Source organism: Amblyomma americanum, chromosome 4, assembly GCF_052857255.1.
Source record: "Amblyomma americanum isolate KBUSLIRL-KWMA chromosome 4, ASM5285725v1, whole genome shotgun sequence".
Lineage (NCBI taxonomy): Eukaryota > Metazoa > Arthropoda > Arachnida > Ixodida > Ixodidae > Amblyomma > Amblyomma americanum.
The window spans coordinates 164,829,561-164,846,312 of NC_135500.1; the positions used below are offsets into that span (position 1 = coordinate 164,829,561).

A 16,752-nucleotide genomic window follows, 5' to 3' on the forward strand; every position below is an offset into this window, starting at 1 on the left:
ATGAATGAAAAACAGGTAAGCGGATCTAATGAAGCCAAGGACCCAGACCGATGATGGCGCCGGATTCTCATCGTTTTCAAACCCGGCCACACCGCACAGATTAGACGTTTGTCAAACATGGAGCAGAGCGCGGAAAAATTGGGTGCCTCCACCTCCTTAACTGGAAAACAAGTATTTCACAACTGCATCGTTGATCGGACGCCAAGCTCGCACCTCAGACGCGCCGAGCCAGGATAGTTTCGCGTTCCTTCAAGTCCAAGCGAACACGACAATCCAGGTAGCATCCCGGAAGATGCATCGGATAACGCCGATGATTTAGGTTACATAGACGTATTCAAGATATCTAAAAGGAGATATATTTGCCTCCAAAATACCGTCTGGAAAGTACGACGTGTGTTATCTGCTTTCTCGTAATCGAATTTCAGGTTTTCGGTACCCGCCGCGGTGGCTCAGTGGTTAGGCGCTCGGCTACTGATCCGGAGTTCCCGGGTTCGAACCCGAACGCGGCAACTGCGTTTTTATGGAGGCAAAACGCTAAGGCGCCCGTGTGCTGTGCGATGTCAGTGCACGTTGAAGATCCCCAGTTGGTCGAAATTATTCCGGAGCCCTCCACTACGGCACCTCTTCTTTCACTCCCACCTTTATCCCACCCCTTACGGCGCGGTTCAGGTGTCCAACGATATATGAGAGATACTGCGTCATTTCCTTTCCCAAAAAACCAATTCATATTATTATTATTATGGAGGCGAAATTCTAGAGGCCCGTGTGCTGTGCGATGTCAGTGCACGTAAAAGAACCCCAGGTGGTCGAAATTTCCGGAGCCCTTCACTACGGCGTCCCTCATAGCCTGAGTCGCTTTGGGACGTTAAATCCCCCATAAACCAAAACCATATTATTATTATTATTCCCAGCTGGAAGCCACGCGTGTGTTCTTTGTTTTGTTTTATTTTCAGATACGCATGCGCAGCCCACGCTGAAGGATGTCGCCTCACTAGCGGGATGCAGAATCGGCGATGCGCTTAATGCGGTCATAGTGGAAAGGTGCGGTGTTTTGTTCACAATAAAAGGTGGATACAGATGTCCGGAAAGCAGAATTCATTTGCTCTAGACTAACTGAAAGCATCAACTAATTTTTCCAATGGCCGCAGGCGTCGTGCTGACCCGCAGTGGAGGGCTCGCGATATGCAACTGGTTAGAACAGTTTGGTGATGTCACAAGCGCGGTCTTTCAGGCTATCGAAAAAAAAAAGACTTTAAAGCTTAGAGAGGAGCTGTTGTGCGAGAAAAAAAAATCTGTGCTTCATCCCATGCTCCTCAACGAAGCGCAAATAAAAGTTTGTTTGCATCGCGACAATGCCGGCGCGGTCACGCATGTTTTTACGCGTTGGAGTGTTGGTGGGGGGTATATATAGTGACGGAGCCAAGGGATGACGGGAGCCACGCCAAAAATTTTGCCGGGCCACGGCAAAAATTAGCCGAGTGCTTTTTTCAGACCACGACTTAAGGAACGTTTCCTAACGAGTATGCGAAGCTGTTGCTGCGGCATTTTGTTCATTTCATTTAATTTCATATTTATGAGCAGCAGTGCCACGCCTATCCGTAATCTGACTCTCCCCTGCTCCTCAGTCTTTTCTTCTTTCTTTTCTGCGCTCAACCCCACTTCGAATATCCTGGCGCTGTCTCTAGTTTTGAGTACAAGATCAGCGCGTCTTTGGTGGTTCCTACAGAGATTAGCTGCTTGATGTATAGTATAAACCGAACATGTCGAATTCGAAGAGAATCGCGAAATAGCTCGATATGTAGAACAAAGCAGTAGTTAAGCTTATATGGAACGTGCAAGCAAGAATACATTGCAACCACCCTAGTGACGCGCCTGTTGCAGCGACGAGCCGCCGGCCGGCGTGCTGACAGCGCACTTCTCGCTAGGCGTTGCCAACATTGGCGTAGCTGGGTACATCCAGCTTCTCGTCGAAGCAGCTGCAGACACTATAAATAATATAAATGCTCATTATGACCTACAGCTGCGAAGCACGCCACGCGAGGGCTGTTGCCAGGCCTTAGCTTGGTTGGCCTCACCGCATGATGGCAACGTGGCGTGGCCGACGGCCATGCTCAAGCACACCGCTCGTTCCCTTCGTCACGCGGTTTCACAGTGCTGCCAGCAGTTGTCCACGGCCGCTCAGCCGTACCGTCCCATTGCGAGTAGAGTGATCGAAGCGAGCTGATCGGAGAACCTTATACTGGCAGGGCCGCGGTGCGCAGTTCGATATATCGAACGGCCTGCGAGATTTCACTTCTATATATATTTACATATTGTATACAGCGCGACTTTCCTATACTTTTACACATTTTCAAGGGGATAATTTGTATGTTCGATATAGCTAATAATTCGAAATATATAGGTTCGATATATAACGGGCTCGACTGTATACATGTGTTCCGTGTGCACTAAAATCTTTTGGCGCATACACTGAAGACAGAAACCATGTGCACTGTTCTTCGCAGACTCAGTGTGTCACTAAAAGAAGCAGCTTTCATTCCACGGTTCCAGCATTGCACGCCTCATTTTTTTTATTTTTTTGTGCAGGATGCGTGTTTTGGAGTGACTTCATGCCCTGTTTGTGTTAAATTTTTGCCTCAGAATTTCCGGTGCAGTCAGCCTGACTATGCCTACTGCAGGGCAAAGGCCTCTCCCATGTCTCTCCAATTAACCCTGTCCTTTGCCAGCTGCGCCCATAGTATGGTCGAAAACTTCTTAATCTCATCCGCCCACCTAACTTTCTGTCGCCCCCTGCTACGCTTAAATGTATTTTTAAATGTTTTTTCGTTAAATGTATTTTTAATCACAAGTGCACCACATGCTGGAATAGTATGAGGAAATTCTCATGGCCCTTCTTATATTCCTGAACAATCATGGAAGTTGAGATGCGGAAGTCATTTCTTCAGTTGGTATGTAAACCAAGGTTAGTTCCGTTGCGAGATTTTGCAAGTCTTTCTCGTATCAGTTCGCAGCCAAGAATGGTAGAGCAGGGGGCCACTCAAGCACAAATTATCCCCTTCACTGCTGAGCGCCCGGCATACCACCTGTGGCCCGTTGCGCTCGTGCGCTGCTGCCTTTAAGAGCACGTCGATGTGTGCCGCGATGCCTGCTGTCTGCCATCCAAGGAATAGAACTCTTTCCCATCATCCTTCTCTCGGCGAACGTTTCGGCGGTCCTTTCTGTTCATATCATAACCTGCGCACACGAGACGTGCACGAACAAAAAGGGTAGTTTTCGAAACTATTTTACGGACCCGCTTCCAGAGTTGCCATCCACTGAGCTTGAATGGCTGGCGCCATGGCAGTAGATATCTCTTTGCCAGTGTCAATAGGGTACATTTGCTATTCGTGTTCTTGAGTGTCTATGCAGGTCACGCACAAGGCGAATTCCTCTAGAACCAGCTACTTAGGAGAACTGCCTTGCATATATGGAGTTCTGTGCCCCACTGTCGCGTAGGGCCCGAACCCGAGCGTAGGCAGTTCTCCTGAATAGCCGGTTTTTGAGGTTCGTCTTGTGCATGCAGGCGTGCTTGCGCATGTAAAGGTGGCGCAGGAGGTGATCCGCTCACGACGTCGGCAGATCTGGCTCAGGTTCAAAGACTTCAGCCGTTTTCATGAGGTGCTGCCGGTTCCTGGGGTTCTTCTGGCCCTGCCAGACCGTGGTGCAACTCAGCCATGAAGCTTTGCTGCGGGTACCAATTGTCCTCGCATGCTCTTGCGATATCTTCGCCACTGGAGGTCTGAACATCTTCCCGGACATTTGGGCTCAGTCTGCCATGGGGAGCTCGCTGGTTGCACGTCCATATATCTCAAAGGTGCCTTTCCCGTGCCAGCTAAACGATTCCAACCAAAAGTCCTCATTTGCATACTTCGTTCTCTTCAAGCCGCTCATTTACCTGGACTTCTTTTCCTGTCGAGGTTTACATTCAACCCTGAAAATCGCAGGGTGAAAACAATGCGAACGAAGTCGCATACATGCATGAAAATATCGGACTCACGCGATGTGAACCGCTGTCCTTTCGTGAAGCGGCACCAAATGGCGTTACATGAAGGGGCGAGGGGGAGCAACACAATATACACGTATATAGTGCTACTCTCTTCACTCGAAATGCCGCGCTTGTTGGCCGTTAATAACCGTATTATTACCTGTTATGCATTATTACGTAAAATGTGCATTCGTTAAGAGTGCGCCGGGCTGCCGCCATCCGTGCGCCTCCGCGGTACTGCGGGCTTTTTTTTAGAGTGCACAGAAAAATTTTCACAAGAACGCCGTCTTTTCAGAAAAACTGGCGTATAGACTTTCTTTTGCAGCTGTAAAACTTTTTAATCGAAAACGCTCGCGTACTTCAGCTCGTAAGGGTGTACATAAATTTAAAAAAACAATGAATTTGGTAACGAAGTAAAATGTTCCTGGTAGCACTATGGGTTACCGTCAGAAATAATACCGCCGAAACAGGTGGCGGTGGCGCCATCTTTTGCTGTGCAACGCGTTGCCTCGCTCGCACTTGGTCGCAGGCTGCGCAGAACGAAAAAGAGTCAAATGCATGTAGCAAACGCGCACCGCTTTTGTGTGCCGCGCAGTCACGGAACCACTTTGGATGCCGGCCGGCCCCAGTTGCGTTAAAATGGGTCTCGGCATGCTCAGTTCCTCCGTAACCCGCGACGCGATTTTACCCCGAGGCTCAGCAGGAATAAGCGCAGAATCCATAATCGCATTAGCCCTCCCTCGTCCGCGACCGCAGGGTCAGATCAATGACTGTAAGCGGGCCGCCGGTTCAAAACCTAAATGCGCGGCAGCGTGTAAGTGTGCACGCTGTGCCTATTGATTTGGCCGCAATCGCGCCAGCGGCCACGCCTTCGGCGAGGCCGCAGGAACGTGACAAAGTCTATCGAACGCTTTCGTTCGGAGCCGTTTCTGGACCTCGGGTGCACGTACAACCGAGCGAGAACCTCGCGAGCGGAGGTCCACACTTCTTTCCCAGCAGAGGAATGGCTTACCCCGGCGGGCAGGCGGATTGGTTCTACGGCGGTGCAGTTCGCCCCCGCAAGGGTATCCACGAAGTCTGGGCGTCGCAGAGGTGAGGCACGAACGATGCTGAACTATGGACACTGAAACATTTAGGCTACACAGTGGGGAAAATGACTGTTTGGTTATGGCTAAAGTCTGACAGCCCATTGGAGCGAAGGTAGTTTGAGATTTTTTTGTAGACTGTCTCTCATCTCCATTCTCTCTCTCTTTCACTCTCCTCTCGTTTCCGTTAATTTCCTGACAATCAATAAATCAATCAGTCGCCACGGAGTTGCAGGCCAGATGCTTGCATCGAAGGCCACCTTCACTGTCTTTAGCTCAGCAGATTCTTCAACAAGATAAGAGTTTTAGGCACGTACTCCCGTTTTCGTGTTTAACTTTTTGGTGTGTCCCTTCCAACAAGAGCGCCCGGCCGCCAATATATATAGACTATGCCGCCTTTACGCGAGGGTCAGAATAATGACAGCATCGACACAAATGTACATCGCTTTGTGCCCACATTATATTTCAGAATGTGAAATAAGGCAGTTTTTCTAGTGTTGGAAAGTTTGAAATAACGTCTCATTTAAGATGTTGCGGCTTCAGTGGTGACGAAATTGATGCGGTCGTTTAACTGCAGCCGCAAAGCAATGCAACGGGAAAGTGAAGAAATGCCTCCAATAGGCTGCTGAAAGGAGTTCTTGCCTCAAAGGTGTGCGCCGACCAAACACCATCGATTACTGTCTGTCAGCGAAACTGGTCGTTTTTCAATCGTTCACGGCGACTCGGGGTCAATGCCCAAGAACAATTCTGCGTTCGGAGCGGCTACGGCTGCCGCTTTTTCTCGCGCCCGACCTTTGACCTTAATAAATACGTCTTCCACACAGCTTTCCGTACAGTCACGTGGGCTACTTGTTGTCATGCATGCACCTAGTGTTGCTGTCTCCGCGCAAAATTCCGAGCTTGTCTGCCGTCGATGACTGCTCCAGGTTTAACAATTTATACAGGTGAAATTTTAGACTTTACGTGTGTATTTGTAACGAGAGCAATTGGTAATCAAACCGGAATTGTTGTGCATGAAGTAAAAAGGCGTTATTATGACCAGCAGGGTTGGACCTTGAAGTGAGCGCACTCATGGCAGTAGATTTAAAGCCACCTGTTCACAACACGAAAAGTCAGATGTGTCCACAGCTGAGAATATATCCAGTTTGCATGTTTACGCATAGTGACCAAATATAAAGCTGTTTGCAGACAGTAAACAGAAATATATCACAGTCGGTCGATACGCGACCTCATAACTATTGTGTGATCAAATAATCGAAGTCTGTATATTTAAAATTTTTTCCAGCATTTCACTTTTGCTACTTTTTATAAAGTTGAACACGTATTTTATTTTTCTAAAACTAAACTACAATTGTAAGTAAGACTTCTATAAACGCTCTCACGCCTGGCACTCCCTCAGCAGCTACAGCTATAGTAGATCACCTTTTCAATTATTTTTTTAGAGCGAAAGCTCTACTTCACGACCGAAGCTGGTTCGTCGCTGAAGCCTTGACCTTAAATAAATGAATAAATGGGCAAGTATTGCCCCGACTGGGTTTCAAACCCTCGGCGGCGGGAACAGATCAGCTTCGCAGGCCACTGCACGAGAGCACTATGCTGTCGCCGCAACTGATCACGCATCGTGTTAAACTGCAACACACTCTCGGGCTGTGCATTGGACATCATCGTCTTCGTCAACCTTCATCTGCGACGCGAACAGATCATATCAGCTTAACCTCAATCAGAGCTTAACCTGCGTCTAATATCGTCGCCAGACGTGCTGACGACCCAGGAAAGCAAAACAATGAGCCAGGCTGTATACATGCTTTCCCACGTCTACTCGGTTTAACTGCGTTAAAACCCCACTATTTTTTTTGCTGTCCAAATTTTTATTTTTATTGCCTAGTTCCTCATTACTTACTCTCAACTGATTTACGCCCATTGTGCCATGGGTGGGGAAGGCATGGCAATTTTTATTTTTTCTTGGCTGACAGCATCTAAAGAAGTCGGACGATAACAACTTTTGTTGGGTGCGTTTCTCCAGCAGGTATTATCAAATTTGAAAGAATTAGCCGGCACTTGCTGCTGACAACATTAGCTGCCTGCCCTCGCGGAATCTCATTTAGGCAAACAGCGACGTCGCTGAAACACGGCGTACATACTATAGAGAGAGCCGCATTTTTGTTCCGTATTTAAGCGAAAATTCTCAGGTGAAAATCTTCCCGACTGCATAGAGTTCATTTCTGAGAGGCACGAAAAACTGACAACATTTACACCCTGTTCTCTGCCGACAGCAATCATTCTACTGCTATGCAAATAAGAAAGAAATTCTAAACTTTGTGGTTTTCGTCACTCAAGGGCATCATGCATATATGACGAAGAAGCAAGTCAGATTCGAACCTCCTCTGAAGACAGCAGTGTTTTCTCTCTGTTACAGACGCCCATTCACTGCTTATGCATCGAAAGAGGGAGCATGTTTTCCGAGTTCTGCAACGCCACCGTTTTTCACTGCAAGCAGCGAATACCTTGGCCATGATTTTGCTGTGTGAGAAAGCGGGGAGCAGAACTTATGAACGATACATATTGCCCTTTTGTCTGTAACAGGAGTGTCCCCACTTGGTAAAGTCACTGCCCTTACAGTCTTATTTTCTCGCAGCGTTTAGTTAAGTTATTATTGCAGGGCTATTTGTTCGCTGTTCATCGGACCGCTTATGAAAGTTTCCCCAGCAGTAGATCAACGTAGTCGAAACATTAAGAGGTGATGTGGACAAAAGTACGAAACATAAAACGCGAAAGCATGATTATTATCTTCGTTAGCTCAAATGCGCGCACTGCAGGACAATGGCCTCTCCCAGTGAGCTTCAATTAACCTTTTCCCGCGAACACGAAAGAGCGAGGACGTAAATTGTTGCTAAAAAGGATAGATATAGGTACTAAAGTATATCCCGTCCTTGTTTGTATATTCACTTACTTAACTATGAGGGAAAAATACCAGTGGACTTGGGATTAGCTGCGACCAATGGTAAACAAGAAGAGTGAACCGCGCATGATTAATCCACTTTACTCGTCATACTGAAATGAAGTTACAGTTGCACTCATTGGTCCGACTCTGGCATTCTCAGATAGACGGGGGAAACCGGCAGGGGTGTTGCGATAGCTGGTCATTGCCTTGTGTATAGCGTTTGTTACGAAACATCAAATGCCAAGGCGCCAAGCGTTGGAGGTCCCATATCTCGAACGCTGTTAATATCGCCCAGACTGCCGGGCTCTCGTATTTCAGAACGTTAGTGTGCTGCAGGCAAACAGGGACGGACACATTCCGTCACATTTCGCTACATTCTTCATACCGTCTTAATTGAGCCGCGAGTGAAAGGATAGTATTTCAATAAGCTAGCGAACCTTAATTTGGGCCTTTGTGCACGAGCTTGACGTTAACTTGACTGAGTTATCACGCCAAAGCGAAGCAAACAATTTTACGTGGAAAGTTAAAAAGAGAAATAACCGAAAGGGCTCCGTGTCCTATCCTACACATTAATCCTCATGCCATTTCCTCACCTTTTTTTTTCACATTGCTGATAGTCCTCTGCCACTTTACGCACCTGTAAGGCCGCCGATCTACTGCACCCTCTGACCGTTGCAGACCGGAGAGTAGCGAAACGAAGGTGGCCACTAACCTTGACAAGGGTGAAAAATTATGTTTAGGAGCGCGAAGACGTCATTTTTTATCCTTGAGGTTGTCCACTGGCCTTAGCTTCGTTTTCCTTCGCTTTATTTCTATTTTTATTAGAATACCTCTCTTTTAACTAATGGTATGGCATGTTGGTATGTCGGATTTAATGTCTCAAAGCAGCAAATGAGTGACGCCGTAGTGGATGGCCATCAGCCGTATTGCGGGACAGCGCTCGACCAGAGCCGCTAAGCCAGGCGGCCTATCACTTTCGGTCTGCAGCCAGTCGGTCTTTCTTTTTTACATCACTGATGATGTCAAAACGCTATTTTTTTTAATGTCTACATCCATGCGCTACATGGTGGCAGCCAAGGGAACTAGAAGCGCTTGTCCCCACTAGCTGGTAACGTTCGGGCTAATATTTAGACGCGTAGCGCAACACACGCATTTCGTCCCTATCGAAACGGGGTCGCCTTGGTTGGGATTCGACCTCTAGTCTTCGGCGCAGCAGCCGAACGCCACAGCCACTTGGCTACCGCGGCGAGCTTTTCTTAGTTGAACTGACTTCTGAATACTAGAGCTTGTTCGGGCACATTACTACCAAATATTCCATCTCTTCCCGCAAACATGAGTTGATGTTAATCAAGCTGCTTCAAGTGTTCATTCGAAGTCTGACATTCAATCGATAAATAAATATTTTCTTATTTCGATAATTCATTAAAAGACAGATTTCATAGAAGGAGGCCCCATAGTCACAGGATGCGTCGGGACCTCCTCGGGAAGTGTTCAGGAGTTCTCGAGAAGGGAGCTGTGAACCTCGTTTCGCTGCAAGCGCTTTTTCGCAGATACTTTTTAACTGCATCCCAGCTTTTTCGCTGTACAATCGATTTTGGTTGCAAGGAGTGACAGCGCTATAGTGTCAGTCTATTTTTCCGAAAGAACGGTTCGGGTGGGTAGCGACGTTGATGTGTCAGTACAGCGATCTATGGCTCTCTATACTAGATGTGAAGCGTCGGCAGCCAGTAAGAAAAACACTCTTCTGTATTCTCAGTTCGTCTCATACTGAACCTTCACAATAAACCTAGGTACTACTACCAGCTGTCATTCAATGCGTCAAAGGCGTGACATTCCGGCAATGATAGGAGACAGAATATCGTGAGCCATGGGTGAAGAATTTTATTTCCTTCAGTCTCTTTTAGTTTAGTTAGGCCGGCTTCGTCACGATGTAAATAGGAACCGTGCTTCCTCGGACAGCTATTGAGAGCTTGTTCCTTCCTGTTTTTCTTGTCTCTCCTTTATAGTTTATATAGCTGTAGTAGCACAGACAAATCGGCGGTAATGGAAAATTAATAGAGCAACGGACTGACGGTGTATACGGTGGTAAAACACGCAGCAACCAGATCCAGGCGGCCCAGCAGCGCCGCCGGCGGCTGCTCCTGCGGTTCCGGTTGGCCGCGCGGCTGTGCCGGCTCAAGGCGCAGGAAAAACAGCCCCTGGAGAAGCTCAAGGAGCTGTTCGCCGAGTCCACGACCGGCATCGACCGCCTGGTGGTCATCGAGAACCGCTGGCGCTTCTGGATCTTCTGCACCGTCTACGTCGTCTTCTTCGTCGTCACCGTCATCAGCATCGGTCTGTGCACGATCCGGCGCTGCGGTCTCCCTGGGGGCTTGTCCTCGTACTCTGCGTTATACATGTATACATTATACGCGGCGTTTATTTTTACAGCGGCAGCTGTTAAAGTGTTAAATAAACAAAGTTAGTGAAGCTCTCGTCGGCGTGACCGGAGAGTCGTAAACACTCCGGAAGGGGGAGGCTCATCATGGAAAGAGGAGAGTAAACGAAGGGTAGTTGCCATGGGAACCACCCGGATGGTTACCGTGGAAGGAGGGGAGGGGGGGGGGGGTTGTATGGCGGGAGTGGAAGAATGTAGCATGTTCCGCCTGCGGCGGCTGCTGAGAAACACGCCTCCTGAGGAGAGGATCAGCGGCCGCGGCGCCGCATGCCTGGAGAGGCAGACCGGAGAGGTGTATTCTGGATACCAGGAGTGTGCGATGGGGAGCTAGTTACTGAAACATGAAGCGTTTTATAGTCAAATAACGACAATACATGTCGTTTTCAAGTTCAATTCCTCAAACATCGCGAAATGAAATACCTCAGCAGCCGTCGCCGAATCTCGCGTTACAAAATGGTAACCGTTCTGCCAGTTTTCTTCATCCTATAAGCTCCCCAACTCCCTTCTTCCGCCCGTTCCTGCAGCTTCCTCCGAACCATCTCCTCCCCAACAAGGTCATTCCTGGAAGCAGCGCTTGTCCTGTGTACCACCGCTTTGTGAGGCGTTTCTTATCTTCCGCTCCACAGCCTATAGTCGCCTCCCGCCCTCCCTCACTTTCTCGCTGCAGTATTTCCCTAGTTCCTAAGGCGTTTGTCTTAATTCTTAATCGCTTCATGAAGCAGGAAATGGCGTTTTGTGAATTGTGAACCGTCGAAGTCAACGCCATCGTTTTATTTACTTTGCGTAACATATTTCTCTGTCATCAGTGCCCAGGCTTCGCTTTCTTTGTTTGTTTGTTTCTTTATTTCTTTCTTTCCCTATTTCCTTCCTTTGTTATTTCTCTCTTTCTTTCTTCTTTTGTTATGAACTTCTTTCCTTCTCTCTTCCTTTTCCTCTTTCTTGATTCTTTCCTTGGCTGCTTTTATTTCATTAAAACGTCTCGTTCTCGGCCCACTTCTCTAGTAGGTACGCTATCTGTAGATGTCGGACCTTGTGTTGTAATTCCGCATGCATCAAGTAAAGATACTGCGCTCCCTAGGGCGCAGTTCTCCGCGGGCACACAATCTGGTGAGGGGTCAGACGACGACCATGACAGGGATAGGTTTCGCACCGCGACCCACCCATCTATCCGCCTTTCTCTATGAAAGCGCCCATTCCCGCGCCATGTAGTCATCACGGGGCCCGGACCTGCATGCATGATCACATTGGCCGGACATGACCGCAGACGGAATGCTCACATTGGGCGGTACTCTCACCGGACACACTCCAGACGTGCATCGCAATCATTGGTCAGGGATACAGTGAGGAGTCCGTGATCTGAGTTTGACGCTGGTTGTCGGTACACTGCCAGCAAAGACGTGACACAAGACAGACGTGACACCAGCTGAAAGGTGACACAAGAAAAGTGAAAGCAATCGTTCCGTCGCTTTCGCTTGCTTACTTTCGTCTTGTAAGTGCAGGTGCTGCAGGGCCTCCCACGGTGAGCAGTTTCAGCTTTTGCTCGCAGGAGTGATCATTGTGATGCACTTTCTTCTGTCATAGTAAGCGGTGTACAAATCATCATCACATAGTTAATTTTTCCTGTTTCCGGCAGTACTCATTCCTTGTATGTTTTACATCCGAAAAGTTATTTATGTCGGTGTGCTGCTTTGCAGGAAAAACGCTGCAGAACCACTTCGAGTACCGCGACATTGTGTCCATATCGATGACGGAGGGAAACAGCCTCCAGCTGCCTGCCGTCACGTTCTGCAACCTGAACCCGCTCAAAGCATCGGCCGTGTGCTCGCCTAACACGATCGACCTGATAAACGGCACCGTAAGGAGCATTCTCTGCGACCAGACAGGCCCTATGGTAAGTTGGCGCGTGGTGAATATTTCTGGAAGTAGCCACAAGTAACTGCTGTAATTTCGCTATACACCGTACAATATTTCTTTTGAAGTTGGTGGCACTCTTCAGTACTAATCGCGACATATTTTTCGCATTTTTTTTTTTGCAACCAGCAGATGAAAGCTATAAAACAAGACTCATACCTTGCAGAACCACAATTGGCCAAAAGCCTGAAACAAAAATGTTAGGACTTTCTTTTTTTTTTCTACGATCGGCGAATTTCATATTTAGGGTCGTATTAAGAAGGCTCTGTAACGGTACCTAACTGGAACACTTATAAAGCCGTTCGTACTAAGTCCGATATATAAGTCCATGTTGCAATAGCTTTTTACACCAGGAGGGAGCATTAGGTAACGTCGCCGACCTCTGCAAGCCAAGTTTTGACGCAGTTCCCTCTTTACTCTTTCTCTCTAGGTTGCACCAAAACTGCCCCCCCCCCCCCAAAAAAAAAAATAGACAAGACCGGGCCCTGGCCAATTAAACGCGCCATGGTCTGTGGCGTTGGGCTGACTCCCCAACCCCTCCCTATTATATTTTATGGCTAGACGTTGCGTGACGCTTCCTCGAGCTTTTCTTCCTCCATGTTTTTACATGGCGTTCGCTTGCTGTCTATAATTTGCGACGTACGCAGAAACGAGTGAAAGGAATGCTGTTACACTGTAAACTAATTAAGAGGAACGCAAAGCTAAACAAAACGGTGTAACTCAGTACCAGCAACATAAAGTAGATACGCCGGAAATATGATACCAACCTGCTTCTTACTTCTCAGAATAAGCTAGTAAGCGTGTAAGAATGTAACAAAGGCTCAGCAAAGCTTGGTTTTCGGAGTTTTAACGCTTACGTTTGCTCATGCTGCCTTGGCGTGACAATAAAAAGAAAACATTCGCAAACGTTGCGCGCCTAGAATAAAAAAAAAAGGTCGCAGCAGGATGGAAGTCCGCGGCTTATTTTCTGCCGCATTATTTGTCCAGCTTCATACTGTACGGTCTTCGTCTCGCACTGTATATGCCACAACTCCGTTTCTGCATCATCTGCCTGTACACCCTGTCAGGACATCAACGCAGTTCACAACTTCACTACGGAGGAGTTGTACCCTTTTCTGAACACAGCCCGAAAAGGCAACAACAGCCAGACGCTGCTCGCGCTGGGACACACCAAGCAAAGGATGGTCCTAAACTGCACCGTGAAGGGAGAGAGTTGCCTGGATGACAGGTGGGAACGAGATCAGTGTGGTATTTGTGAAGTACTGTTGCATGTCCTTTGAGCCAGAGGGAGTTGCTTTTTACTCCTTTTTAAGGGACACTGAGGACGAATTGAAGTTGGTCTGTATCGTTAGGGTACTGCGTTCTATAATAAGCCTATATGAGAGCAAAAAGGTAATAAGCTGACCACTAGCGCACTACCTCTGAGGGGCAGGGAAGGCTGCCCAAGTCCCGGAGTAGATTTCGATCACTAAATATGCGGAATGCTTACTCTTGGCTACGGAGGTACATTCCTACTGCAAAGCATAGTAACTTGGCACAGTTAGCAATAAAAGGAGGCTTTTAAACGCGGCAGCAGAGGTCTTAAGCTTACCAAATAGAGGAGATTAAAACCTCGTGTAAAATCTTCGTAACTGCTAGAACTTCGCATGGTTTTAATTTGTTTCCGTATCCAACCGTAAATATTCCGTATTCTTAGTGATAAAAATCTACCCCACGACTTTGGCAGAATACCCTGCCCCTAAACGGGAGTGCGCTTATTCCCCGGAGCTTACTCCCCTTCTTACTCCCTTATGTTTAGCGTGTATACTCTCGCCAGAAACGCAGCTTTTGTAAGGTTGAAAAGACCACAAAACGAAATGAAGGGTCGCTATCACCGGCCGATTTCGCAAGTTAAATGTATGCGTCGACGCCGATATTTTATCGCGGATCACAGAGGCTAGGCTACGCCGCCATTCGCTTCAGAACGGCGACAATCTGTCCTATTCGGTGTGGACGCCACGAGTTTCAGTGCAGTGGCTGGACTATATTTACATCCAATTTTCTCACTCATAAGTGCGTCTTTCTATGCAGGACAAACGTAAACACACCCAGAAAGATGCAGGGAAGCATTTTTTTACTGAGAACACTAATTGGGTGAAACTGTTCGCAATGTCCCTTAACGCCTAGTCTCATTGTCGCGACATTCCGAATGTACTTCCTACGCTCATTTGCATATATACTTTTGTGTCAACATTTTCCGCCAGATACCACTTGCAGACACACTGGCTGTAGCGAATGTTGGTCAGCTAAAGTTGAAAGCAAAAGTAGATAGAGCTCGCGGGCGAAGAAAAGAAGAGGACGCGCATATAAGGATAGCAGATATATTTTCCAAAGATGCGTCGCCGTGCCTCGAGCGTTTTGTGGAAACTCTTGCTGCAAGAATGAGGCGATGTTTGCGGCATGAAAAACTGATTTGCACACGCTAGGCCTTTGAAGCTTGCGTGGTGTGCACCCAGACACTAGAAAAGCATGTTTCTGGTGAATGCCTGATTGATTTCTGGTTTGTCGCCAATTCGTGGCAACGTAAATGTGTGCTACTCTACGTCGGTTCTTGAGCAAACATGCTGCAACGCATTGTGCTGGAAAAGATGGTTGCGTTTCTTGCGACAGTTTTTCGTTCTAGAAGCCCTTACGTTCCCAGTTGGCTGAGGGCTTGTCACTCTGTCGCCACCCTGTTTCGCCTGAAGGCAAGGTGACGACAACCTCCTTAGTGCTATCAACGATGAATACCCACGTCACACGTGCGCCCATCGAAGTGCTCATATTCTCTGGATTCTTACCGTATAGCAGCGAAAGTGCGGGCGAGGAGGACAGCAAGAAAATGCAGTCGCATTCTGTGCTTGAGATTTGCTACTGCAAGTGGACTGCTCCAAAAAACGTCACGTATTACAACTGTGGCAGGACGCCAGCAACTGAACTGCACTTGCGATCGACAAGTTTCTACGGCTGCAAATGCAATGTGCCATGTTCCACGGCCTTGCCGAACAATTTCTTGAACCAATTTTATCAAGCACAGACTGATATAGGAGCTGGTCGTTACAACTTGCTCAAAATGGACCAAGTACGAACCATCGCTAATTTATGGCAAATTGATTCGCATAATTGCGATGGTACTAATAAATTCATAAAGACCGTTTCAAAGTGTCTGGGGATTCTCTTTAGGTCAGCAGCGTCGGCATCGTAGTGCGTCATTACGTAAGCGCTGCCGTATTCACCTGCTGCCTCAGGGGTCCTCCATTATGCATTCAGTATGGTTTGCGAGGCGAAGAACCTGCCTGCGGTGGAAAGTTAATTGGAAAAACAGAACGATGCGTGGTTCTGCCGCAGTTTGCAGACATTGCTGAAGATATAATTGTACCTCTTGTTACTTTTGACAAATGGTCTCGTTTTAATGAGGAAATCGACTGAGTGGACGTGTACGGTCCAATTCATGAACAGTGGAGCCTTCATTTGCTGTTCTTTTTTAATGAGACACGTTGCAGTTGTAGAGCGTTCTTTGAGGCGCAGAATGCACTTTATAAAGTCGTAGTGTTTGCTGTTGACAACCCTCGCACTGTAAGTTTCAGCCACATAATTGGTACGCTTCATTTTAGGGTAAAATAAATATCTTCCAGCTCTTTTTATGCCCTTGGACGCGTTTGGGGCAAATAGGCCTGTATTGATTTGTGCTCGAAAATTTCGCGCTATGTCAATAACTTGCCGTTAGAATACAGTTTTGAATTTGTGGGTGGTCACGCCAACACGGGCTCAAGACAATTATGTTGGATGCATGCTTGTAACGCTCAGGGCCACAGTCACAAGCACGGCAGTCATTATGGACTCAAAGCATGTCTTGCTCGCATCTGTCCTACTGAAATGACGACGCAGTGAAAGCGTGCTATCAGTCATCCGTTGTCTGGCAAGCTTTTTTCGTGCTAGCTGCTTCTGGGCTGGAGCATTCCTGCTTTTTTTCTTCCGCTCCGTCTTTAGAAATAAGGAAAATTTCTGAAAAGGTTCCACTTTTTCTCATCATCTGGGGAACTCTTTTGAAAAAGGAACAGAATTCAAACGTATAGCTGCACGAAGTGGGCTTAAACATGAAAACATAATTATCTGAAGATAAGTCACATATCCTCGCTACAGGCTAAGGCCGGTTGGGGAGCGAAGTTTGGTCGCTATCTTGTCTTTGAGGAAACGAAGCGAAGATAAACGTTGCCCTTGTGCTTTTTGTTCATCAAGCAAATAGTGTCATCGCTATCACTCGACAAATACGTTGCTCACGTGGAAGTGGGGCAGTTCCGAGGTCAGTTTTTCGATCGCGTTTGTCATTGCTTTT

General features: G+C 47.5%; 1 protein-coding gene across 1 annotated transcript in view; it reads left to right on the plus strand.

Moving 5' to 3' along the window:
* Nucleotides 1-16,752, plus strand: part of LOC144129902 (acid-sensing ion channel 2-like) — a 39,014-nt gene continuing 22,262 nt past the window's right edge. The window contains exons 1-4 of the mRNA XM_077663961.1: nucleotides 1-15; nucleotides 10,075-10,384; nucleotides 12,182-12,378; nucleotides 13,466-13,626. Of these exons, the coding sequence (XP_077520087.1) occupies nucleotides 1-15; nucleotides 10,075-10,384; nucleotides 12,182-12,378; nucleotides 13,466-13,626 (683 nt within the window). The remainder of the gene's footprint in view (nucleotides 16-10,074; nucleotides 10,385-12,181; nucleotides 12,379-13,465; nucleotides 13,627-16,752) is intronic.